We start from the raw sequence: 26,187 nt of genomic DNA, 5'->3' as shown, positions 1-26,187 counted from the left end.
TTCGATTCCTGGTCAGGGCACATGCCCAGGTTGCGGGCTCGATTCCCAGTCAGGGCGTGCAGGAGGCAGCTGATCGATGACTCTCTCATCATTGATGTTTCTATCTCTCTCTCTCCCTCTCCTTTCCTCTCTCTGAAATCAATAAAGATATATTTAAAAAATAATAAAAAAATAAATAAAATAAAAGCTTCCAGTTAATATGAAAAAAACAGACAATAAGAATTTTATGACTTGTATAGTAAACTGAATCCTAATTAAAATATCATGATGGTCTTAAAGGGGGGGGAAAGCAAACTTTTTTTTAAACAAGTAGAAAACATCACATTTACCAAAAGACACTAAATAGTGACTTCAACTCACCAGAAGGCAGAAGACTAATTAATATATTAATATATATTAATATATTAATATGTATACTAATATATATTAATATATATAATATAAGGAATGTTACCTTAGCTAAAATCACAGCAATCTACTACTAACACAGTGAATCAATCAAGTAAAGGCAAATCCTGAAACATAAAGCACAAAATTTCTGTGAATAATTTCTTAACTTTTCTCTTTACAGATATATTGAATCCCCTTACCACATACTGTTCCTTAGAGTAAGTTAGATTTAAAAAATTATTCACCATTTTGAATGAAAACGTACATGTGTCAGAGTCTGGAAGGCGTGATAATCATCCACTTCTTGGGCAACATAATTATATGCTCTCATAATAGCCACTCCAGCATCTTGCATCCCATCCACATCTTCAGAATCATTAACCACAAAGATTAAACCGAGTCTGAGGGAAAGAAGGAAGGGAAAGAAAAAACTTAAAGAATACAACTGGTTAATGAACCCCTATGATCATTGCAGCGTTATTTACACTAGCCAAGATATGGAAGCAACCCAAGTACCAATCAATACACACACACACACCTCCCCCCCCCCCCCAATGGAATATTACTCAGCCACACGCACAATAAGAATTTCCTTTTGGGACAGTATGGATGGACCTAAAGGGTATTAAGCTGAGTGAAATAAGTCAGACAGAGAAAGACAAATACCATGTGATTTCACTTACATGTGGAATCTAAAGAACAAAATAAAAGAACAAACAAAATTAAAACAGACTCACAGATACAGAGAACAGACTGATGGTTGCCAGAAGAGAAGGGGGTTGAGGGACCAGGTGAAAAAGGTGAAGGGACTGAGAAGTACAAATTGGTAGTTACAGAACAGTCAAGGAGATGTCAAGTACATAATAGGAAATATAGTCAATAATATTGTAATAGCTATTATGGTGCTAGCTGGGTACTGGAAATATCAAGGGGAATACTTTATGAAGTATATGATTGTCTAACCACTGTGCGGTACACCTGAAACTAACGCAAAATAACAATGAATGTAAACTCTGATTGAAAAATTTTAAAAAAGAATGCAACTGGTTAAAAGGAATGTATCCCACACAAATATTGTAGCTAATAGAGGAAAACTATTCGTTATTGAAAAACACAGTTCACATCCTACTCTACAATGGCTGGCAAAGGCATTCATCACTTACAGAATAAAAAAGCAGGTTCCCAAAGGTGGCTTAGACTTTCAACTGTTAAAGCAAGCTGTTTCCACATTATGAAATGAGGCCTTTACTGACTGATGGATATTGCTATAGTTTTACATAAAGATTTTGTTCTGTTTTTAAAAGAAAATTAGGAAAAGTGAAAATTTTCAGAATGTGAAAATACATAGATGGGGGGGGTTTTCAGATTTAACATAGGCAATGTGAGAATCATGGGTAAATGGAAAACACAGAAATATTTACCATTGTCCTTCACCAAAAAGCTGCAACTAAGGTTAGATTTTATTACACTTTAAAATTTTAAATAAAGGAATACAGAACAAAGAGATACCACCACAAATCTACAGACGGGGGGGGGGGGGCTTGCACTTGCCAAGAGGCCACTAGCCTCCATATTGGAGCAAAAGTTATTAAATAGGGAAAGGACAGCCTTTTTAATAAATGGTGCTGAAACAACTGAACATCCACATGCAAAATAATGAATCTTAACAAAGACCTTATAACCCTCACAAAAATGAACTTAAAATGGATCACAGACAAAAAATGTACAATACAAAAGTATAAAATTCCTAGAAAATGGGGGGAAATTTAGGTGAACTTGAGTTTATCAATGACTTATCAGACCTAACATCAAAGCATGACTTATGACCCAAAAAAATTGATAACATGGATTTGATTTAAATTTAAGAACTTCTCATCTGTAAAAGAAACTGTTATTAAGAGAATAAAGACAAGTCACAGACTGGCAGAAAATCTGTGTAAAACACACCCCTGATAAAGGACTGATATCCAGGATATACAAATAACTCTTAAAACTCACAATTTAAAAAAAAGTTACTAATGGCCCAAAAGTCTGAACACCACCTCACCAAACAAGACATACAGTTGGCAAATAACTATATAAAAAGACACCTGACATCGTATATCATTAAGGAATTTCAAATTAAAGCCACAATGAGATATACCTATTAGAATGGCTAAAATAGAAAACACTGACACCACCAAATGCTGGTGATGATGTAGGGCAAGAGGAACTCTCGTTCACTGCTGATGAGAATGCAAAATTGTACAGCCACTTTGGAAAACAGTTTGGCAATTTCTTAAAAAACTAGACATACATTTACTGTTAGATAAAGCAAACATGCTCCTTGGTATTTACCCAAATGAGCTGAAAACTTATACCCACCCAAACACATGCACGGAGACGTTTATAGCAGGTTTATTCATAATTGCCCAAACTTGATGTTTGTCAATAGGTGAATGGATTTAAAAAACAGAAAACAAAGTAAAACACCCATGGTACTTCCATATAATGTAGTAAGATTGTCATTAAAAAGAAATAAGCTATCAAGCCACAAAAAGACATGGACAACCGTTAAGAGCATACTGCTAAGTGAAAGAAGCCAATGTGAAAAACTTACATATGTCATGATTCTGAAAAAGGCAAAACCACAGAGACAATAAAAAGATGAGTGGTTGCCAGGGGCTGGAAGGGAAGGAGGGAGGCTGAAATTGGTGAAGGGATTTTTAGGGCAGTGAAACAAATGTGTATGAATCTGTAATGGTAGAAACATGTAATTATAAATTCGTCAAGTCCCATAGAATATACAACTCAAACAATGAACCCTAATGTAAATTATGGACTTTTAATAGTAATGTAGCAATACCAGTTAACTAATATTGCTCTAAAAAATACGAAGTGTATTAAATTTTTTAAAAAGGTATAGCCTTAGAATGAAAAAATAAAAACATATATCAAACATCAAGTTCTCAGGAGGTATGTGTACAATGTGTGCATATATGGATGGGGGTGGTGAGAGAGTTTGGTTTAGATGATTAACTGTCCTTGTTTTTAAAAATCAATTACTTGTGACAGTGATCATGAGTAGATTCCACACAGAAATGACCTAAATATTATTTATCATGAAAATAAAATTAAGAGCTAGAGCCTAATTATCTCCTCACAAAGTAACTTCCTCCACAAGTTTCCAACTCCTGGAAAGAGCATCAATTTTTGTTAGCTAAGCTCCAAAATTAAGACTTTTATTTCTCCCAGTCCCTCATCAAGTATCATTAGGGAGTCTTTCAGAATTGTCCCTTCTACTCCTTGACCTCATGAACACTTCAGTGTATGTAGCACATTAATTCAAACAAAGAGTAAAACAACAGCCCATCTGCCTTGAAGCTCTCCACCAACTGTTGACAGCATGCCTCTCGACTGCCTATGAGTTAAGTGCCATCCTCTCACCCACCACTGCAATCTGAACACCACGTTCCCTCTTCTGTCCCTCAATGCTATTCAATAAATAATTAGTGGCCACTGTATACAATGAGCCAACTTCTTTTGTGTTCTTATGTTTTCCTTTTAATCAAAACATAGTTCTGGCTGTAATCCAGTAGTTTATTCCTCCACCTAACCAGGTGGTAGTCACGTTTTACATGAAAAATTTCATTAAATTCAAAATCTCTGCTTTTCCATCAACAAAAAACCTCTACTTTCTTCAAAGCCTACCTGAAATCCAACTTTTCCATGAAACCTTTGCCCTGCCCAAATATCTTAGTCTAAAATCTTGTTTCCCTAAAATTCTAAAGAACTTATAACTAATAAGACAGAATCTAACACTTGATCAAATACCTTCTTCAAGTGTCTGAAAGTATGCACCGTATTTTTTTCCAAGAAGGTAGAAATGTGGCTTATATACCATTACAGTATTTACCTAAGTGCTAGTTATGGAATACCCAATAACATTTGTTAGCTAAAGAGTTCTTTTCTTCTATTGTTTTCATTTTTTCTAAGAATTCAAATTTTGTCAACACGTAAAATTTTTAAAAATAAAAAATAAAATTATCGGATGTTATTCAGAACTTAAGTGAGAATATATGTACAACCTTAAAACATTGTTCTTAAAAGGCACAGTGGAATCCCAGCCATTCAAGTACCCTGGTAATCTGGCAACACAAATGAAATAAATGTGCCTGTCTGCATCTACAAAACGCTGTATACTATACATTTAGTCCTTGACAGTCTAACAAAAGTTGGTGGCAAAGCTCTTTATCTCCACCGAAAATGGAATAGGCTTTGTGGAATGGAATACAGACACTCCGTTAGGAAAATTCTCTTTCACTGGGAAGCAAGCTCAGACTACAAACTATTTTTGCACAAGCTACTTATTAATAATTCAATGGTGGTAAGCTTCCAATCCTTGAGAATCAAATTCCTTACCCCAAAAGATGCTGGATTCATACTGAGCAAAAGATACAACTGCCATTAACAATCCCCACTATTAATTATCCTACAATTCAGTGGCACCAGACTTGCATTTAAGAACGACAAACAAGCTCAGCCAGTGTGGCTCAATCCAGGAGATTGAGGTTTGATTCCCGGTCAGGGCACATGTCCGGGTTGTGGGCTTGATCCCTAGCAGGGGCCATGCATGATGCAGCTGATCAAGGACTCTCTCTCATCATTGATGTTTCTCTCTCTCTCCCCCTCTCCCTTCATCTCTCTGAAATCAATAAAAAATAATTTAAAAAAACAACAACAGAATGACAAACAAAACCTGAGTTTAATTAGATATGTCATCAAACCAACACCAGTGTTACCTTAGTGGTATATGATTACTGAGGAACATTTCAGCTGTGTTAATCAACTCTGCTGTGGTCTCATGAGCAGGATCAACTATGAAAACCTGTAGGACGAGAGGGAAAGGAGCACATGAAATGACATTTATTAAAATGTCACCAGGCCAATAAAAATACCCTTAGTCTTTACACTTGAAGGCCATCTTTTTCCAGCTACTCTTGAACCATTAAGACAGGAGTCACACAAATGGCAGCTACCTTCCTTTTATGTTCAAAGACATGGCACTGAAAGGATATGGGATTTTCTCATGGTCTGTGCTAGTGGCATGGGAGTTACAGTCCAGATTGCTAACATCTGCTCTTTTACTACACTTTAAAAAACTCAAGTTTTATTAACTCTCCCACCTTAGAAAATTCAGATTAGATTTCTAAGGATCTCTGAATTCAGAATTCATTTGGAATTCAATTTTTAGACAATACTAGCTAGCTATCATTAAGTTCTCAAGTGCTTCAATAAAATATTATCTCATTTAATAAAGTTCAGACATATAGTTAAGGAGAAACATTGAAATTTTGACTGGGAAGGAAAAAAGCAGTTTCAAAAGTAAGGAAAGTACAGAGAACAGTGTCCCTTGAAGTTCTGAGGATGCCAACCTTGGCACTAACCTGCCCCTTACCTCTTTAGGAGCTAATAAGGGAAGTGAAAGTAATGGGAGGAGAAAAGAGGGCCAACTAAAAACCCTCTTCTACTATCTATCTAAAGCACTGAAATAAGGAGTAACAAGTAGAAGCTGACAGAAAGGCTTAAGGAAATAAATTGAACTATTAAATTTTAGAGATTAAGATATTTAAGAAAACCAGCAGCAACATAGTCATCTTCTTAGTATAAAAGTACTATCTTTAAAATAACACAGTCTAAGTCTTCAGGTTATGGATGACAAGCATTTCCTAATATACTGACATCTCACAGCCCTACAAATGATCAATACATTTCAAAACCCTTCAGTCTGAATTTGGAGCTAGAAAAAGAGAGTATCTGGTACTGGTAGTGGCAGCAGCTAGAAAAGGAGAGAAGTAAACACTCTAGATCTGACAAGAAAATAGGAGACTAGTAGGCAAGGCAGAAATAGAATTCACAGCCAGACAAGGAGTTTTATTTACCATGTTATGCAAATTTTTCCGGATCTGCCGGATAACACCAGGAAAAGTGGGCCGAAGCAACTCCTGTAGACTAGAAGGCCATGAATTATATCTGGCATCAACCTCCAGGTTGTTGATCCACTAGAAAAACACACACAACAGGTGCATACATTTTAGTCACCATTAGTGAAATTTGCAGGAAAAATAATGACTTTAAATTATTTCAAGAAGAATTACACACGAAAACACCGTTTTCAAAAATATAAACATCAAGTAGAAAAATGAGTGACAAAAACATAAGCCAAAACTAAAAGAGAATTGCAACCTACAACAGCAATAAAGGACTAGTGTCAAGAATACGTATAGGAGTAAAGGGGGGTAAACAGCGACAGGAGGAGACCCAAGCTGGGGTGGTGGCACACAATACAGATGATGTGTTGCAGAGTTGTATACCTGAAAATTGTGTGATTTTATTTGGGGTACTTAGAACTGGAGTACTTAGGAGTAGGATAGCAATATTTCAATACTGTCAGGTCTTCTCTAAAGTAACTGTTCAGGACACTGGCATTGCATGAGAATTCCCAGTGCTCTGTATCCTTGCCTGCTCTTGGATCTTGACAAACTTTTACAGTGTGGTCTTTTTTTTTTTTTTTAAATGTATCTTTATTGATTTCAGAGAGAGGAAAGGAGACGGAGAGAGACAGACAGAAACATCAATGATGAGAGAGTCATTGATCGAGCCCAATGTCACCCCAATAAATTCAATTTAAAAAAGAGTATGTATAGAAATCTACCATATCAATAAAAAAGCAACGAATGAGAAATGGAAATTAGTAAAGAATATGAATAAGAAATTTACAGAAAAAATTCAAATGGGCAATTAACACAAGGAAAGATGTGTATCGGCCCTAGTCATCTGAGAAATATAAACTGAAAGCACAATAAAATTTCACACTCATTAAATTGAAAATATTTAAAAGTTTGTCGCCCGGCCGGGCGTGGCTCAGCAGTTGAGCGTCGACCTGAGATCCAGGCGATCAGGGTTCGATTCCCGGTCAGGGCACATGCCCGGTTGTGGGCTCGATCAATGACTCTCTCATCATTGATGTTTCTGTCTGTCTCTCTCCGTCTCCTTTCCTCTCTCTGAAATCAATAAAGATATATTAAAAAAAAAAAAAAAAAAAGACCACACTGTAAAAGTTTGTCAAGATCCAAGAGCAGGCAAGGATACAGAGCACTGGGAATTCTCATGCAATGCCAGTGTCCTGAACAGTCACTTTAGAGAAGACCTGACAGTATTGAAATATTGCTATCCTACTCCTAAGTACTCCAGTTCTAAGTACCCCAAATAAATTCTACATGCATGTGCAAAGAGAGAGGTACAAGAAGAGCTACACAGTACTGCTTGTAACAGCAAAAAACTAGAGACAACTTAATGCCCATAAAGAGAGCAGTGGATAAATAAACGGTATGTACCATTCATACAAAAGAGGCAGGGTGGGAAACTATAATATCTTGCTCGTGTAAACAGAGTATTTCTGGAAGGATACACAAATAATTGACAATACATGTTGCTTTGGGTGAGAAAAACTGAACAGCTGGGTGATGAGACTTCAATATAATCTTTCGTATGTCTTAAATTTTAAACTTTGAATGTATAAAAGTTTTTTTTAAATCAGTAAAATATAAAACCACATATGATAAAACTAATCTATATGTATCAACCTGTGTTGTCTTGAAAAAATTGTTGAACAATGAAGGAAACTGATGAAGGATACTGATGTGGCATTCTTCAAAATTTTAAAACATACAGCAGGGAATAAAATGATCAAATAAGAGACAGAAGGAATGCATACCAACCTCAGAAGAGGACCTACCTGCAGGGAGGAGGGGGTGGAAGTGGGAGAGATACAAAGAGGGCTTTGACTAAAACATTTTTTTTCCAAGTAAATAATAGATCTGACATAAAATAAATTTTAACATTTAGCAAGTATGGTGATGGGTCACATGGTTGTTAATTATGGTAATCTCTTTACTCTTTGTAATTAAAAACATTTTTAACAGAAAAGTAAATAACACAATGGTATTCACCAAAGGAGCAGTTATGTCACCAAGTGACAACTCAAATAATGACCACCTAGGTTCTATATTCTTTCTCCTTTAAAAAAAACTTCCCTGGCCAGCCGGGTGTGGCTCAGCGGTTGAGCGTTGACCTAAGATCCAAGCAATCAGGGTTTGATTGTGGGTCAGGGCACATGCCCGGGTTGCAGGCTCGATCAATGACTCTCTCATCATTGATGTTTCTATCTCTCTCCCTCTTCTTTCCTCTCTCTGAAATCAATAAAGATATATTTTTTAAAAATAAAATAAAAATTAAATAAATAAATAAATTTTTAAAAATTTCCCTAACGCCCTGGCCAGGTGGGGTGGCTCAGTTGGCTGTAGCATTGTCCAGTTCCGTACTCCAAAAGGTTACAGATTCAATTCCTGGTCAGGACACATACCTAGGTTGTGAGTCTGATCCCAGGTCAGGGAGCACATGGGAAGCAATGGATCAGTATTTCTTTCTCTTTCTCTCTCCATTCCTCCCTCCCCCTTTCTCCAAAAGTCAATGAAAACATATCCTCAGGTGAGGATTAAAAACAAATTTCTCTAAAATAAATGCAGCACGAAAACAAGAAAAAAAGCACCGGAGTACCAAGGATGTGCTAGGCCTATCTCCAACACTGCTCTCACCTTCACCATGACCGCCCAAGACAGCTCGACTCCCTCCACTCTCTTTCACAGATGTGAAAACAGAGGCCCAGAGACATCATATAGCTAGATATTAATCTACATAAATCCTTCACATATAAAATATCAAATATGCAACTGAGCAAATACAAACTAAACACTTTTTTCTAAGACATGTTCCGCAGAATCACAGGTAGATACAAAAGTGGAAAAATCACTGTCTCAACCATATTAAACATAACTCAACTTTTTGGAGCATTTGAGAGCCTACATTACATGCACTTAGCCCCATATAAGCAGTTGTGGTAAATCTTTGTTTGATGCCAACAAAAGATCTGGCAGGAGTAACTTATGTCTCCTAAAAGACAAGTGAGAAAACCGTAACAAAATACCTGGCCAGACGCCCCCTGGACACTCAAAGAGAATACCTACCGAAATAGCAGGACTCCTGATGTCTACAGCATAGTCGGCCTCAGAGGGCTGGATGTTCAGTTTCAAAACATTATGCAGAGAAAGACCTTCTATTCCCAGTCTATGTAGACCCTCCATGACCCGGGCTTCATTCCTCAATACATCAAAGAGACTGAAAAAAATAGGTATTTAGAAGAAAAGCTTTAAAAAACATCCTTGCCACGAAAAACAATCTATCAGTTCAAACTCAATTCCCTATCAAACTACTTGAGAAATCAAACAAGGGAGATCTTCCCTTTGCTTCATCTTGTCAAAGTATATAGAAAAAAGCAGGCAGGACTTACTTCTTAGTTCATTCATGTTTATTTGTACTTATCAACATATACATTGGGTATAGAAATTAACTCTAATATAAGCATACAACTTCAGGGTGAAATAATCCTAAATCTGGATTTTACAATGCACGTTTTTATGAACACTACAGTAATCTGTGTTATTTCTTATAACTATACATGAATCTATAATTACCTCAAAACAAAGAGTTTATGGAAAAAACGCTAAAAAGAAATATTAGATTACATAGATTGAACATATGCTTTAATATCAGTATCCATTTATACAGGCACACACATATATGACCAAAGCTGGAGGAAGACCCACCCAACAGAGGTCTGCTGGGAGAGAAGAACAAACTAAGAAGATAGTATAAATAGACTTTACTTTTTAGTTCCATAATATCTCTGTATTATTTAAAACTGTTGCCCAGCCGGGCATGGCTCAGCGGTTGAGCATCGACTTAGGATCCAGGCGATCAGGGTTCGATTCCCAGTCAGGGCACATGCTCGGGTTGTGGGCTTGATCCCCAGTCAGGGGTGTGCAGGAGGCAGCCGATCAATGACTCTCTCACCATTGATGTTTCTCTGTCTCTCTCTCTCTCTCTCTCCCTCTCCTTTCCTCTCTCTGAAATCAATAAAAGATATAAAAAAAACCCACAAAACTGTTTACAATGAGCAAGTACTCAGTTTGTAATACTCTGAAAAATTAAAGAGATTTTTTTAATTAAAAATAAAAACAAATATGGGCAATCTTTTAAAGTGTCCTTTACTACTTTTTCACTAGCTCTGTAAAGTAGTATGTGAACATAAAGCTCAATTAAAATAATTAATGTGAAAATATCACACTGGGGAAACTGCTTCTTCTGAAGTATTAGCAATAGCTTTTGTTTTTACTACTATGAAGCCATAGTGTCAATCGTATCAATTTTAATAGCAAGGATAAAATATGAATTCCACCTGACTGTCCACCACCCCCTCAAAAAATTCATCAGGACAATTTAGAGCAATTTAGTCCTAAATCACATGTTAACAAAACAAAAGGGTAGGTATTCAAAGAATATCTGTAAGACAGAACACCTTCTGACACACCAGAGGCAGCATTTTGAATAACCCTCCATCACACTATTCCCAGAGCAAAAGAAGCTGCTCTTTTCTGTTTTTCTGGCTGACAGAAGAACTACAGCTTCGAAAACGGCATTCCCAAAAGACGCTTGGGCTTAACTGTCCAAGGTCTTAAATAGACATTATGATAAAAAATGGCAAAGTGTCACCCTACCCATCCCAGTCAGAACACAGACCTGGCTTAAATGCACTCCCCGGGCCTGGGAAGCCATCAGGCGTGGCAACATGCCACCATCAAGGAGAACAATTTGAAGGCGGCACAGAAACTACACGTTATAAAAACTCTTGGAGCATGGGAAATAGTATCCATACCTGAATATATCCTGCGTATCTAAGTCAATATGAAGTCCATTGATGAACAGTGCTGAGTCTCCAGGCTGTAATCCTAAAGTTCCCTTGAAATACTGAAATATTAGAAAATTTATTAAGGAGCAGGAAGAGAATGTTTAACAGAAATTTCCATGTTTCTGGCTTTATTATGTGTACAAATGTTGACATCCTCTAAGCACCATGGGCAACCCCACAGCTGGGTGAAGATCTCCTTTTATGAACTCCCACTCGGCATTTACTACACTATCTAGTGAAACTACTGGTTTATGTGGCATACACTTCTTCTCCCTCCTCCTCCCTGCTTCCAACATTAACTAACACAACTGTTTCCTATAATGGGGGGAGGGTGTCAAACTGGCCAAGTGCTGAGCATCACTTTTCATAAAAGAGGACTTCTGTTACTTTTCCCTGTTTGTGATGCCAGCCAAGGCAGTGACAAGAGTCAGTAACAGTTGTGTCTTCTTGATAAAGTCCAGGGAACTAATCTAAAAGCGTTTCAAAATCCCACACCTCCCTTCAACTTTCAAACTAAGGCACACCAAGAAATTCAGAATTGCTGTGCTCAGGGTAGCACCTACATGCAACCTAGCTCTCCAAGACCTGGCCTCCACTGGGGAAAGAGGGTGCCTTCAACTGCTGCTCCCTGAGACAGGGGCCAGCCTGGTTCTCCCAGTGCTGAGAGAGGAAGGAAAGGGACTGCTCAGCTCCTTTTTCCCAGTAGTCAGTGGACTAAGAGAAATAAACTTTAAGATCTAGTATTGCAGGGGAAACACAGACAAAACAACAAGGAAGCCATGGCTTTGCTTCTTTGCTCGGCCAGGACTAAACAGCAAGTAAGACTAAGGGGATAATGAAGATTTGTGTCAATGAGAATTATCATCTTACACTCCCTCCCAGGCAGCAAGTACAGCACGCTTTCACTATAAGAAAGACACAGTTCATATCTATTTGTAGATCTGGATGTTGGTAACATAGGTGGCTTCACTTACTGAAAATTCATCACACTAAAATTTTGTGCACGTTTTTGTATGTGTTTATACTTTTTGTTTTATACTTTAATAAAATATTTTACTTGAAAAAATGAAAAATTCAGGATGTACCAATATATAGCCTGTATAATTTAATGTTTTATCTTCCTGGGAGGGACCTAAAACTAAGGTAATATTTGATATTATTACCCTGGGAATTAAAAATTGAGTAAATAAAAATTGTCATGTTTCTTCAATGTAGCAAACATTTTATATTTGGTTTACTTATCCCTCAGGTCTATTTAAGTAACTAATATGAGTTAAGATTAAGAAAATCTGGGGTAGAGATATTCGTTGAACACAAGCACTTTTTCCTCCCTTTTGAAATGTCAGTTTTTAAAAATGGGACTCTTACAGTTATAAAACCATGACAACAAAGAGAACACAAAAGAAAAAGGGCAACTAATTTTGGAAGCTGGGAAGGAGACGTATGCAGTGCTCCTGAGAAAGCGGAGTGCCAGGGTGACAGTGGAAAAGCCAATGGGAACACCAGGAAGTGAGATCACAAACAACACATGTATGAGGGACAATTATTAGACTAAAAAATGAGTTCCGACAGAAAGCCTGTTTAAAATAATGGACTCTCCTGGTTTCACATAGCAGGTGAGTGCTATCAAAACTCTCTCACTCCAAAAAAATGGAGACTAATCCCTAGAAAGAGTTAAATATCAAAAACAGAGTACTGAGTGGAAGTTACTGAGTGCTCTTCCCTCCTGGGCCTCTACCACTCTGCCAGTCAAACTTCACCCTCCAGGCAGAAGACTAGAAGATCCTTTCTGGAGACTAAACAGCTCAGAAGAAAAACTTAAAGATACTGTCACTGGGGTTCCCTAGGAAGTGGCCATTCCAGGGTAGCCTACATTCAAAGAGCCTCATCGTTAGGCCTAACAATCAGCTCCTAATGGCCCTATTCTTCAGCATCAGCAGCTAGCCACAGATCACCAAACATTCTGGAGAGCTTCTAACAAAGACAAGAGACCAAGACAAAAAGAAAGGATACTTAAGAGGAAGTAGACTATGCAAAGAAAAGAAAATATACACATGCACCACTGCTATCTTCAGAAGGATACAAGAACACCATAAAAAGAAGAATCCAAATATAACACCTAGAAATTAAAAATGTGACAATGACAGGAAAAACCTCAACCAAGGAGTTGAAAATCCTTCCCAGAAAGTTTAAAAGTAAAAGACAAAAGGATTAAAAAATAGAAAAGATGTTTTTGTGATTATTTTTTAAATTAGGCCAAGCTAGTCAAGGAGGTGCAAAATCTTAAAGATAGAGTTCTAGGAAAACAGAAAAGAGAAACCCAATAGAAGAAATGCAAATAAATAATTTAAAAATTTCCCCAAACTAAAAAAAAATGATTTTCTAGATTTAAAGGGCCTATCAACCACCCAATAGTATGGAGACTTTTTAAAATGACATTTCATTGTGAAATTTCAGATTACTAGGGTCAAAGAAAAGATCCTAGATGATTCTAAAAAGAAAAGCCAGATCTCATACAAAGGCTTCAGACTTCTCAATAGCCACAATGGAAATCAAAATTACAAGTATGCCTTCAAACTTTTAAATGACTTCCAATATAAAATTCTATACCCAGCCAAACTATCAATAAAAACAGAAATTGAATACTGATTCCTCAGAGTCTGAAATTTACCTTGCATGCAATTTTTCTCATGAAGAATGATTTGCTGCACCAAAATAAGGGTACAAACCAAAAACAAAGAAGACCTGGAATCCAAGGAACAGGAGATCTAACAAAAGAGGTTTAAGAAAGGTCCCCAGGAAAACTGCTATGCACTAGAAATGAAAAACAACCTGTCCATACTGGAGCAGATCAAAAATGGATAAAATCATGACATAAAAATACAGAGAAAGTGAAGAGATGGGGAAAGGGCCAATACAGAGTCATGGTAAACATGGGTGGGAGAAGGCAGTGAAAGGAAGTTAAACCTCATCCTTGTAATAGGAGGCCAACAAATAGGGTCTGAAACTTAAACATAAAGTACCAATTTAAGCTTGTTACAAGTCTAGAGATAGATATCAAAAGAATCAGCTAAGAGTTGGAAGCAGATGTTTCTGGAAAAAGGGACACACAGGGAGTGAGACATGTTGAGGGGTGCTATTTTTGTTAATAAACAGGTGGTACCAGTTGGTGCTTTAAATTATATTCATATTCTACTTTGATTAAAAACTAAAAATATGAAAAAGATTACAGAAATGAATCTTTGCTAAAATGAGGCTAAAACTATTAATGTCACTGATTTAACTCAGAGTTCCTCATCTTTAAAGATATCACAACAAACAGAAAGGCCACTATTTTCCATTGGTTATTACCTTCTGATTCTCTTCCACTTCAGATCTAAGTTCTGAACTCACAGCTGTTTTTGTTATTGCCCTAAGGAAATAAAAACATTATCAGTGCTTGGTTTGATATTTTAAATAAATGTCTTCAATTTCCCTATATTTAAATATGAAAAACCTAATGGAAAAAGCCTTAAACCTTTACAACTGATAAACATATTTCTCCTCTCAGGTGTGCACATTTTTTTCATTATTGTAAGATACTATACCAAGGAAAAGTAGCAGTAATGGCAGCATCTTGACGCAAGTGCAGTTACCTCCAAGATCTCAGTTAACTATACGTAACTCTATTCCTATGTATGATCTCTTAGCTTGCAGGCTAAAGGATAATGATACATGAGTTAAGGCAACAGACTCTCCACCCTACATACGCACTGTGGTAAAGGGGGATCCTACACGTTTATCTTCAATAGCACGCTGGACCAAAGAAGAATATGCTGTAAGATTTGTAAGTCCCATCTATGAAGACTTTTCAAGACTAATCAAATAAACAAATTTATTTACAAAACATTTCACATCAGAATTCAAAACACCTCATTCAGTGATCAAGAAAACCTGACACTCATTTATAAGTCATTAGTTTCTAAAAGATTGGCTTTTAAAACAATTTTGCCTTGCATTTATGAGATGTAGAGGACCATTATACAATTGAAAGCAACACCAGGAAAGCTGCATTCAAATTCTTACTCTGTCACTATGAACGTGTCAGCCCCTATAACTCATTTTCTTCATCAAGATTAAATGATATATGTGAAACTCTTCAGGAAGAAAACACTGTCATCCAAGGAGACCCTAGACTGGTTACGTCTGCATAGGTTAGATTGTTAATTCATCCAATCCTGAAAGGCAACTATCTCACTGCTGAGGAGGAGTGCTTATTTACAAAGTTCATACAACTCGAAGTGCAGTGTCAGGAACAGAACCAAGATGGGTCTCTCCAACCACGCAACGCAGAGTCTTGCCAGCTTTTCAGAAAGAGTACATTAGCAGTATGGTGTCAGGAGTAAGAGAGCTTTCATTTTCTAAGCATTTATGTATTTTAATTGCTCTGTCTTGCGTATAAACATGAAGATGATTAGGTATATGCTCAGGAGCTGATGCCTCAAAACCCTAATCCCCAATATTACCTGGCTTTGGTAGGAAAATTTTGACTAAGATCCTTCATCACCACCAAAGCCAATTCAATAGGAGCAGCCAAGATTCGGGCAGCAGTCTGGAAACTTAGATCTGCAACAATATCAAATATAATATAAAGTACGTTAATCTAATGCAACAAAAAATAGGAAAAAAACATTTATTTCCCACTAATTTCTTGGTGAGTACCCAGTTTAATTTCAGGTCCTACTGACTTTGTAGGTCCCTATGGTGTTGATTATAACTGGTTCTTGATCTACCTCCATAAAATAACAGGGCATACACTAACATATTTAAGCAAAGGATAAATACATCCCAAATACTTTTTCTTCTTCTGAATTTACAAATCTCAAATTATAACAAAAGACTTTATTAAATTATGTTGTGGGGGGGGAAACTTGATGAATACTTTTTTGGACCAGAAAAGCACACATACATTCTCCCATGCTGACATGCCTCTGGCATTCAACAGATACAGTGTTTAGTAAATGTATACACAGAGACATGTAAAAACCAAGACAAATATGTTTCTATACTACAAGCTTATGCACCTGGTCAAAGAAAGATCTGGCACTCATTTACATATATTACTTCTGAATAGTATTATCTGTCTACAAAAGGACTTCCCTTTCTTTTCTGATTAATCATAATCACTATCTTTAAAACCTGTGGTACCCTTGGAATCATGTGAATCAATAAAACTACATTCAAATTCTACCTTTTGTTAGTACCACAAAATATAGTCAAAAAGTAGGCCAGTGACTCCTCTATGTTTTTATTTTTATTACCTTGCAATTGCCAAACTTTTAAAGGTGCCATTTCATTGGTGCTCTCCACAAGATGCTTTCTAAGCTCTTTCAACTGTCCCTTCAGGTCAGGGTGTAGGTCTCTGAAAGAAACATAAAATCAGTCCTTTTCACGTGTCTTTTCTTTCTCAAAGCACACTCAGAAGTTGGCTCCAATTTTATCTTCATGATTTCCCCACTTGCATTAGGAAAATTCCTGCAGTATAGGAGAAAAAAATTAAAGTATAATTATTTTTCTTAAAAACTAGGGTAATATATAAAAGTGTAAGTTAATTTTAAAACCAACAGTCATTCTCTAAATTCAGGGAGGGAGACAACTGGAGCTGGGGGTAGGGAACAAAGGGACCTCAATTCCAACTATAGTGTTTGACTCACCTTGTTTCTTTCTTTTTTAAGTAAAAACACACATATATTAGGGGGGAAAACTTAATAAATAGTTCTTTGGTACAGAAAAGTATGATAGCAACAATCAGTTCTGGATGGTAAGTACAATGCATGGGTATGTTATATTATTTTCCATACTTTTCTGAATCTTTATAATTTCTCAGGATAAAGCTGAATCTATATTGCTACTGATCCCCACAAGAATAAAATTTGAGTTAACTAAGATTACTGGGTTTTGTTTAGTTTTATCTTGAAATATAGTACATTATTTTTAAAGCTAGTACAACAGAAGATATCAAAAGCAAAGACGTATCATTTAGACAGGCAGATGGCTGATAGAGTCATCTTGTTCTTTTAAATGCTAGAAACTCAAAGCTTGTCATTCAATACCATTTCACACCCGTTTCAGTTGTATGGCATCAAAATTTCTTAAATACAACATGCAGAAAATTAAATATTTACTCAGACCCTTCACCTTCCAACAAATCCACTTCCCATCGGTCACTACAAACTCTTCTTCATGATAAAAATATCAAAAAATGGTCTAATTACTTTAGATAGCTAAATAACTATTCTGAATGCCCCAAATTTAAAAATGTCTTTAATATTCTACATACTATGTTGTACTGTAAATAGATGAAATCATAATGCTATCCAAAAAACATGAATATTTAAAGAAATTCTGGAAACCTGGAGCCAATAAAAAATGGAACCTGACTGCATACTGAGACCAAAACTGATGTTAAACACGGAGAAATGTGCATATGCAAACAACGAACATAACATGTCCACTGTAATTTAACATGAACTAAGCCATCTCTGCTAAACTGTTAGTCTGGTTAAGGCATTTCACTCAGCCAAATGTTAAAGCAAGTATAAGAAACCAAGCCTACATGTATCATTCCTATATGATCCCTTTCTTTAAAAATAAAAACAAGGTACACTACAGACGGCTTAATTCAGATTTTCAGATAAAGCAGAACTCAGGGGTCTGAACAACTACTAAGTCATATCTGAAATAACTGCAACATTTAAAAGAAGAGCTAAGGAGACTTTTCAGCTGTAAAATCCTATGATACTTCATAAAATGGCTATGAAATTTTCTTCAAAACAAAACCATTTTCTATCTTCTTCCATACAGAGCAAATACTAATGAAATGCACTTTACTTGAACATGTGTAGAATCTAATACACATCCTACTACACCTCTTTCGCACTTTTGTCAGACTATGTTTAGCATGAGTAAATAGCTACGACCTCTCTAACTTAAAATACACTTGAATTCCTTGGGAAAATATTGACAAAAACAGCTATATTTCTCCTATTATGTGAATCAAAAAAATGGCATGTTATTTTATGCCATCAATTGCAAAGCCCAGAAAAGGAAATCAGTGTAAGCCATAGGCAGGTAGCCATAGTATCATTTAAAAATATGTGTTCGGGGGAGAGTTAAGATGGCTACACTCTAACAAGAGGCTGGGAGTGCCCTTGCTCCCAGGCACGGAATGGATTTACAGCTAAAATAGTGTGCGGTCACACTGAAAAAACAAGAGAAGTGTAACTGATTGGACATATTTTGTCTAAGGAACACTGAAGAAATAACAAAGAGACTGGTAAGAGGGGGAGTCTCGGAAAGGGGGAGCCCTCCCCCGCCCCCGCCAGAGCTGGTGCTGGGCTGAGAGGCCCGAGTGACAGTGGCTGCAAAGCTCCCTCCCCCTTGGGAGTGTGGCCTGGCACCCATACACAAGGATCCCAAACCTTGAATGGCAGAGACTGGAAGCAGAGACTGGAAGGAGAGTCGTGCAGCACCGGGCAGAGGGATCCAAGGGAACTGTCTGCTGGAGGCTGGGTCTGTACTTTCCCAGTGAAAGAGTGCGCCTACTGCTGGCAGCTCCAGCAGGAGATGTTCACCCGGAGCTCTGACTGCTGGAAAGGCTGTGCCCCGGTGTGTGGCTCCAGAACAGAAAGGAGCCTTGGGTTGCACCCAGCAGTAATTTAAAGGGACCCTCTGCTTTCCTGAAAGGCACTGTACACAGCCCCAGAAAGCATCTAAACTGTGTAGCGTGGGGAAGGGGAAGAGGACTCTCCCACTGCAATAGAAGATTGGAGCTGGTTGCAGGGCAGATGGGGGATTTTTGATCTGCAACTAAGGAGAGCTGGGAGCACAGACGGAGCTGAGATTCTTGGCCCAGCTGTACTGAGATCAGCTGTGTGGAGAGATCAGAGTCTTGTGCAGGGCTGACTTTGTAACCCCTTCTGCTTGGACCTCAGGTGCAAGGGCACTGGGTCCACGCAAAGCAGGTTTTGTGTTTGTTTTTATTTTTGAACAGCATCAACCTGGGGGAAGGCTTACATTGAGGAGGCAGATGAGAAACAGCTGGGCTTTGTGACTGTATTGTGGGGAGTATTGTGGGGACTGTATTGTGACACGAATGCCCTGTGAGTTCAGCCAGCCAGTACTGGGAAAGGAGGGGTGGAACACGTCTACCTCTCTGTTAGGCAGGGAACACCTCCCCCCATAGGAAAGGGCTTGGATCAGCTCTCTGAAGCCCCAGATACTCTGGCTGGATGCAGTTTGGTGGGGGTAGGGAGAACAGCTCAGAGGAGGATGCTCCAACAGAGTAAAGGCAGTCTCTTAATAAATGGTGCTGGCAAAATTGATCAGGTACATACAAAAAAAAAAAAAAAAAAATTAAACTAGACCACCAACTTACACCATACACAAGAATAAACTCTAAATGGATAAAAGACTTAATTGTAAGTCATGAAACCATCAACATGATAGAAGAAAACTTAGCAGAATTTTCACCCATACATCTTCTAGGACCAGAAAAACAGAAAAAAATAAATGGGACTGCATCAAACTGAAAAGCTCCTGCACAGCAAAAGAAAACAGTATCAAAATCAAAAGGGAATCCACTGTATGGGAGAACATATTTGCCAATGATATATCTGATAAGGGGTTAATTTCCAAAATATATAAAGTACTCATGCAACTCAACAAAAGGAAGACAGACAATCCAATTAGAAAATGGGCAGAGGACCTGAATAGACACTTCTCCAAAGAAGACACACAAATGGCCAAGAGACATAAGAAAAAATGCTCAAAGTCACTAATCATCAGAGATGCAAATTAAAACCACAATGAGGTATCACTTCACACCTGTCAGAATGGCTCCATCAACAAATCAACAAACTACTCCTGCTGGCGAGGGTGTGAGGAAAGGGGAACCCGGTACACTGCTGCTGGGAATGCAGACTTGTGCAGCCACTATGGAAAACAGTGTGGAGGTTCCTCAAAAAATTAAAAATGGAGCTGCCTTTTGACCCAGTGATCCCACTTCTAGAAATATATCCTAAGAGTCCTGAAACAGGAAGAATCTATGCACCCCTATGTTCATAGCAGCACAATTTACAATAGCTAAGATCTGGAAACAGCCCAAATGCCCATCAGTAGATGAGTGGATAAAAAAGCTGTGGGACATTTACACCATGGAATACTATGCGGCTGTAAAGAAGAAGGATCCATTACACTTTGAAACAGCATGGAGGGACCTGGAGATGATTATGCTGAGTGAAATAAACCAGCCAGAGAAAAATAAGTATTATATGATCTCACTTATATGTGAACTGTAATGAACAACAATAAACTGATGAATGAACTAGAACCACAAGCATGAAAACTTGCTTCTGACGAATCTCAGAGGGAAGGGGGACAGGGGCATGAAGAGATTAACAAAAGAACTCATATGCATATATGCATAGCCCATGAACACAGACAACAGGGTGGTGAAGGCCTGAGGTGGGGCGGGAACCGGGTGGTGAGGGGTAAAAGGGAGAGAGAGAAAAGGCGGGACATCTATAATACTCTCAACAATTTAAAAAAATAAATAGCCCTAGCAGGCGTTGCTCAGTGGTTAGAGCTACAGCCTGCACAGGGGATGGTCACAGGTTCTATTCCCAGTCAAGGGCACATACCTGGGTTGCAGGTTCAAAACCCATCTCTAGTCAGGGTGCACTCAGGAGGAAACCAATCAATCTGTCTCTCTCTCACCTCTCTTTCCCTCTCTCCGCTCCCTTCCATTCTCTCTAAAACTCAGTGGAAAAACATCTTCACTCCTTGGGGTGAGGATTGAAAAAAATTAAATAAATAAATAAATAAATAAATAAATAAATAAATAAATAAATAAATGTATGTGCTCAGAACAACTGGAGATCATCAACTGTGCTATAATCAAGCAGTCATCTCTTCCTATCAGACGACACATACAAAACACTCCTGGGAGATCTGTAACTGACAGCAGCAAGGAAGATGATGTTCAGTGTGAGGAAGTCTGGAGGTTTACATAGAGTAAGACCACTTCCCGAAAGAATATACACACCTTAATTTTCCAAAGAGAAATCCTTGAACTTCATCAATAGGATCATTATCACCGATCACTGTGGTGTTTACTTCAGTTCCTATAAAAGCACGGCAAATACATGTCTAATCGCTCAGACTGGAATAAAAACACTGTTAACCCCGTTAAGTCTGAGTAACGCGAAAAAAAGAATCAGAAACACCTGATAGGATACCATTTAAAAGGAATAGCTAATTTTGCAATGGTAACAAACAAACAGAGAAAATTAATGTTTTTAATATATCTTATATTTCTGGAAAAAGTAAAAATCCACTTTTTTCCCTTAAACTTTGGAAAATTACATTAAAAATTTCAAAATTAACAACTTTAAAATTATAAACAATGGATTTTTCAATATAAAAATTATAAAGAATATGCAACCAGGCAACTTAATCCTATACAGAATTGAGAACAGAATGATGAGCTACTAGGCTATCTTCCATGTACCACGCCAATCCTTTTTATCTTTAAAATGAGCTCAAAAGAAATTTACAAAACTGCACATAAAACTTGTAGTTGAAATAATAAATTCAAAACCCTAGAGTATGACAAGAAGTATTCATAGTAAACTGTTTCAAGTGCAGAAAATAATAACCATTAAATCATTTGTTAATTATAGGATAGTTTAAGATTTCACATTGGGCCTGTCTGGGGTGGCTTAGTGGTTGAATGTCAACCCATGAACCAAGAGGTCACTGGCTCGATTCTAGTCAGGGCGCATGCCAGAATTGCAGGCTTAATCCCCAGCAGGGGGAGGCAGCCAATCAGTGATGTTTCTCTCCCATTAATGTTTTTACATCTCTGTCCCTTCTCCCATCCTCTCTAAAAAAAAATCAATAAATGTTCTCGCCCAGCCGGGCGTGGCTCAGCGGTTGAGTGTCGACCTAGGATCCAGGAGATCGGGGCTCGATTCCCAGTCAGGGCACATGCCCAGGTTGCGGGCTCGATCAATGACTCTCTCATCATTGATGTTTCCAGCTCTCTCTCTCCCTCTCCTTTCCTCTCTCTGAAATCAATAAAGATATATATATATTTTTTAATTTTCTTAAAAGACTTTACATTGGGCCACAAATTAATAACTATTTGTGAACTACGTATCATTAATAACAATACCTACTACTTATTGAACATTTTCTGTTCAAAACTTGTGCTAATTTCTTACTATACATCTTATTTCCTCCTCACAAATACTTTAAGAAGCATATATCATTATCTGTACTTTACACAGGAAAAAATTAGGACACAGAGAATTCTATGTTACAACTGCTCAGATGTAACAGAAAGAGGATTTGAACACAGGTTCATCATATTCCTAAACCTATTCTTTATCATTAAGGAAAAAAGTTCCTCTTTAACTCATATTTTTAAAAAAGAAAACACATTGGTCTCATTTACAAATTCACCTTTCACCTGAGTATCATCCTTGGCCTTGTACTCAGTGCTCTTAATGGCCAGTTCCACACCATAGCCGGAGAGATAAACAGGCTCTTTTCTGGGGGTCTGCAAGCAGAGCAAATATTCCACCATCACCACCGAGTTCTTTACATGTCAGTGCACAGAACATGAGTGTGTTAATGTTGTGTAGCCAACATGTAGGATTATGCACTCAAGATACACTTACACTTGAATGGGAAGCCTAGCCTCCTTTGGATTTTATATCCTGTCACACGTATGAGAATGGAGATTCTGAGGCAGAAGCAAAACCAGAGAAAGGAGCAGTTGAAAAGGCAAAGGGAACCAAACCATATGAAGAAATAGAGAAAGAAAAAAAGAGTTTCAGAACCTATGCAGCAGGGTTGAAACCAGTGAGGCTTCAAGCCCAGAGTGCTGTGTGGAGATCAAGTGTGTAAATGTGTGCATGTTTACATTTTTGACTGAATTCAAATGTCTTCAGTCAGGATTTGGGTGACCAAATGTCACAGGCTTACCACCATCCTGAATGAGGATGGCTTTTAGACATTTATTCTTTAATACTAGCAACAGAGGATGGGAGCAGAGGATGGAGAGCAGCTGTCAAAAATTAGATATTAACAAATCTGTTATTGTTCATACAAATTTTCATTTAGAATTTTTATTTTACTTGCATGGACTTAGCATCCAATATTTATCGAGCTTATTAGGACACAGAAACTTTAAGGCTAACAATCTTTACATATAAATAATTTAAATGCTAAATGTTATACAAGGTTTCGAAACTTTCATTTTCAATCAATTCTGCCTGATTTTACCTCTAAAAAATCCTTCCTTTTCCAACTTATAAAAAGATTTTTTTTTAAAACGTTTGGAAAGGAACTTAATTAAAGAATTAGACCATATTAAGTCTGCATAGTATGTGACCGTATTAAATCTGGATCAAATTAAGTATAATTTACATGGTTCATTTTGAAATAGAATATAAACTTTATTAAGCTACTTTTTAAGCATAATTGTTTTACATTTCTTCACAAAGGCAAGCAAAGTAACTTCTATGTGTGCAAATAACATTTGATGAAAGTACTTAACTTCAAAGTAATTCAAATAATTTGTAAAAGGGAAAATTATTAGCTTATGTGGTAAAGTCATGCTGGGCAAATTAATATTTAAAACAGTTGCAAAATAAGTCAGTACTTACCGATATATAATGTCTGAATATGTAACTGATTTTGCCTGCATTGCTTTTTGATACAAGCTGGCGGTGGAAATTATAAAATGACTCATAGCCGATCTCAGAGTAGAAAATCACCACTGGACTCTCAGGACTAGATGAGGGGTATCTGTGATCGCCTTTGAACAATAAGGGTTTGGGTCTGAAAACAAATACCGAAAGCTTAAAATTATAAACTTAAAAAAGTTTTAAACAAAATGTAGATGCAGCAATGATAATTTAAGTAAAGATTATCAACATCTTTATGTAAAAGTATCAAAATCTTAAATAGTTTTCATTAAGAATGCTGTCAGGTATGAGTCTTATTTGTTCATCATTAAAAATAATAGTAAAAGTACATTACATAAATACTAGCTGTAAAATGCAGGCTTTGAAAATAATTGTTACCAATCCCTAGAGAAGGGGGAAAGCCAGAGAAAGATATATATCTAGATCTCATAGTACTAAAACTTTAATAAATAATTCCACCATAAATAGAACATAGTTATCTTTTTATCTGAAAACATAAGTACAAATAATGCAAAACAAGCACAGGAATCCTTCAAGCATATAACTTGCCAATTAGAGCATCTCCTTCCTCTATTGTCTTTCCTCCTATGATCTTCCTATTAATAAATTTAACATTTATTTTAAAACTTACACTCCAAAAACACTTCTCTAAGAATAATATCAAGATATTAATAGATATTAATGCATAGGCTTTATGATCTACCAATCTCTCTTAAGGAGGTTCACCTACATGTACTAAAGAGGACTCTAGTGAAAACAAACCTACCTACCTGTATAAATGTATAACCACAGAAAAGTCTAAAAGGGTATAAGCTAAACCATTAAAAACAGCTCCCACCTCTCAGAAGAGGGTACACTATTACTCTTTTCTTTACAAAGTCTTGTGTTATTGCTATAACAAATTAAACAAAAATTAATCAATTTTGTTTCCCCCAAAGGAGCACCACTTGACCACACAGCCACCCTGATCTGGCTAGAATGTACAAACGGGTTTTTAGTTGTTACCCTGAGTAAGAAGCACTCATGTCATTTGCTGGGCAGAGGACAAGTGCTGGGCACACAACCTCACTAAAGAACTACCTCCACTGAAAGCACCCTGAGCACTTCTGATACAGCAGAGCAATGCCACAGAGAAGACCATGCCATCCAATTTACAAGGCCAGTGGAGAGGGTGCAAAGCATAGTGCCCTAGCCAGAGAGCAAGAGATACTATTATATTTGGCCACTACAAGAAATTGACCTTTAAGCAAAAGCTAGCACATTAATTACCAATTTAATATTCAAATTAAGCTTGCAATTATTCTTTAAATCATTTACTTTGTCTGGAACTAATAATATCCTAAAATCATTATCATTAATATAATTACTTCAGGCACTGGCTTTAATACAGAGTATTCTTTACTAAGCTGACGACAAAATCTATGTAATTTCTCAGGTATACTAATAACTAAATAATAACAGTAATATTAAGTACTCTTATTATCTCCATTTTAAAATGCGACGAGGAAAGAAAGATTAAGTAATCTGACTACGTTCTCAAAACATTGTAAGCAATGAAGCTGGAATTCAAATCTAGTCAGTCTGGTTGCAGAATCCATACTCTAGGCCACTATACCTCTACACTACGAAACTCATTAAAGAATCAGTAGTCGTAATATAGAAGCAAGCACAATGAATGCATGACATTTATAGAGAAATTCACAATCTACCTTTCAGGTGCTGTTAGTAGAAGAGTCTCAAGGGTATCAAAATCACAGGTCTTCCTTCCATGCACTGAAAAAAACGAGTTACATCCTTCTGGTGGAGGTTCATCAGCTGCTATCTGTCATTTAAGACAGAAGACTTTTTAAAAATGACTTCTAACCAAGGACAAGATAAAGACATGAAGATTCCAAATAGCTAACAAAATAATAACAAAACATCAGTAAAAGCAAAAATTAAAATCTACTGAACACCCGTATGTCACAGGAAGTAAGAGCTTTCATGTCACTGCTTTCTTTGTATGATTTCACCTAGTTCCTCACATACAACCTGTGAGGAAGGTATTATTATCCCCAAAGAGAATTTTAAAATCTTCTCTCAGAGGACAGCAAAAGGTACCCAGGGAATATAATATGTACTCTCATCTTTGTAGAAAAGTAAGCTTGCAAATGTCAATTTTAAAATGCCAAAATATAAGGATGCAGTCCTAATTAT

The 26,187-nt window shown here is 37.0% G+C and overlaps 1 protein-coding gene across 5 annotated transcripts in view; it reads right to left on the bottom strand.

The window, feature by feature from the left end:
- UGGT1 (UDP-glucose glycoprotein glucosyltransferase 1) overlaps positions 1-26,187 on the bottom strand; it is a 144,121-nt gene that overhangs the window by 86,542 nt on the left and 31,392 nt on the right. For all 5 annotated transcript variants that reach the window (XM_081142748.1, XM_081142745.1, XM_081142747.1 and 2 more), the window contains 12 exons: positions 25,701-25,813; positions 23,950-24,124; positions 22,742-22,838; positions 21,321-21,399; positions 16,537-16,637; positions 15,742-15,841; positions 14,588-14,648; positions 11,204-11,295; positions 9,456-9,606; positions 6,312-6,431; positions 5,172-5,257; positions 656-791 (listed from right to left, as the gene is read on the bottom strand). In XM_081142748.1, the coding sequence (XP_080998874.1) occupies positions 656-791; positions 5,172-5,257; positions 6,312-6,431; positions 9,456-9,606; positions 11,204-11,295; positions 14,588-14,648; positions 15,742-15,841; positions 16,537-16,637; positions 21,321-21,399; positions 22,742-22,838; positions 23,950-24,124; positions 25,701-25,813 (1,311 nt within the window). The remainder of the gene's footprint in view (positions 1-655; positions 792-5,171; positions 5,258-6,311; positions 6,432-9,455; positions 9,607-11,203; positions 11,296-14,587; positions 14,649-15,741; positions 15,842-16,536; positions 16,638-21,320; positions 21,400-22,741; positions 22,839-23,949; positions 24,125-25,700; positions 25,814-26,187) is intronic.

Source organism: Miniopterus schreibersii, assembly GCF_964146895.1.
Source record: "Miniopterus schreibersii genome assembly, chromosome: 7".
Classification (NCBI taxonomy): domain Eukaryota; kingdom Metazoa; phylum Chordata; class Mammalia; order Chiroptera; family Miniopteridae; genus Miniopterus; species Miniopterus schreibersii.
Note: the sequence above shows the minus strand (reverse complement) of the source record. Positions and strands in the feature narration are given on the sequence as shown.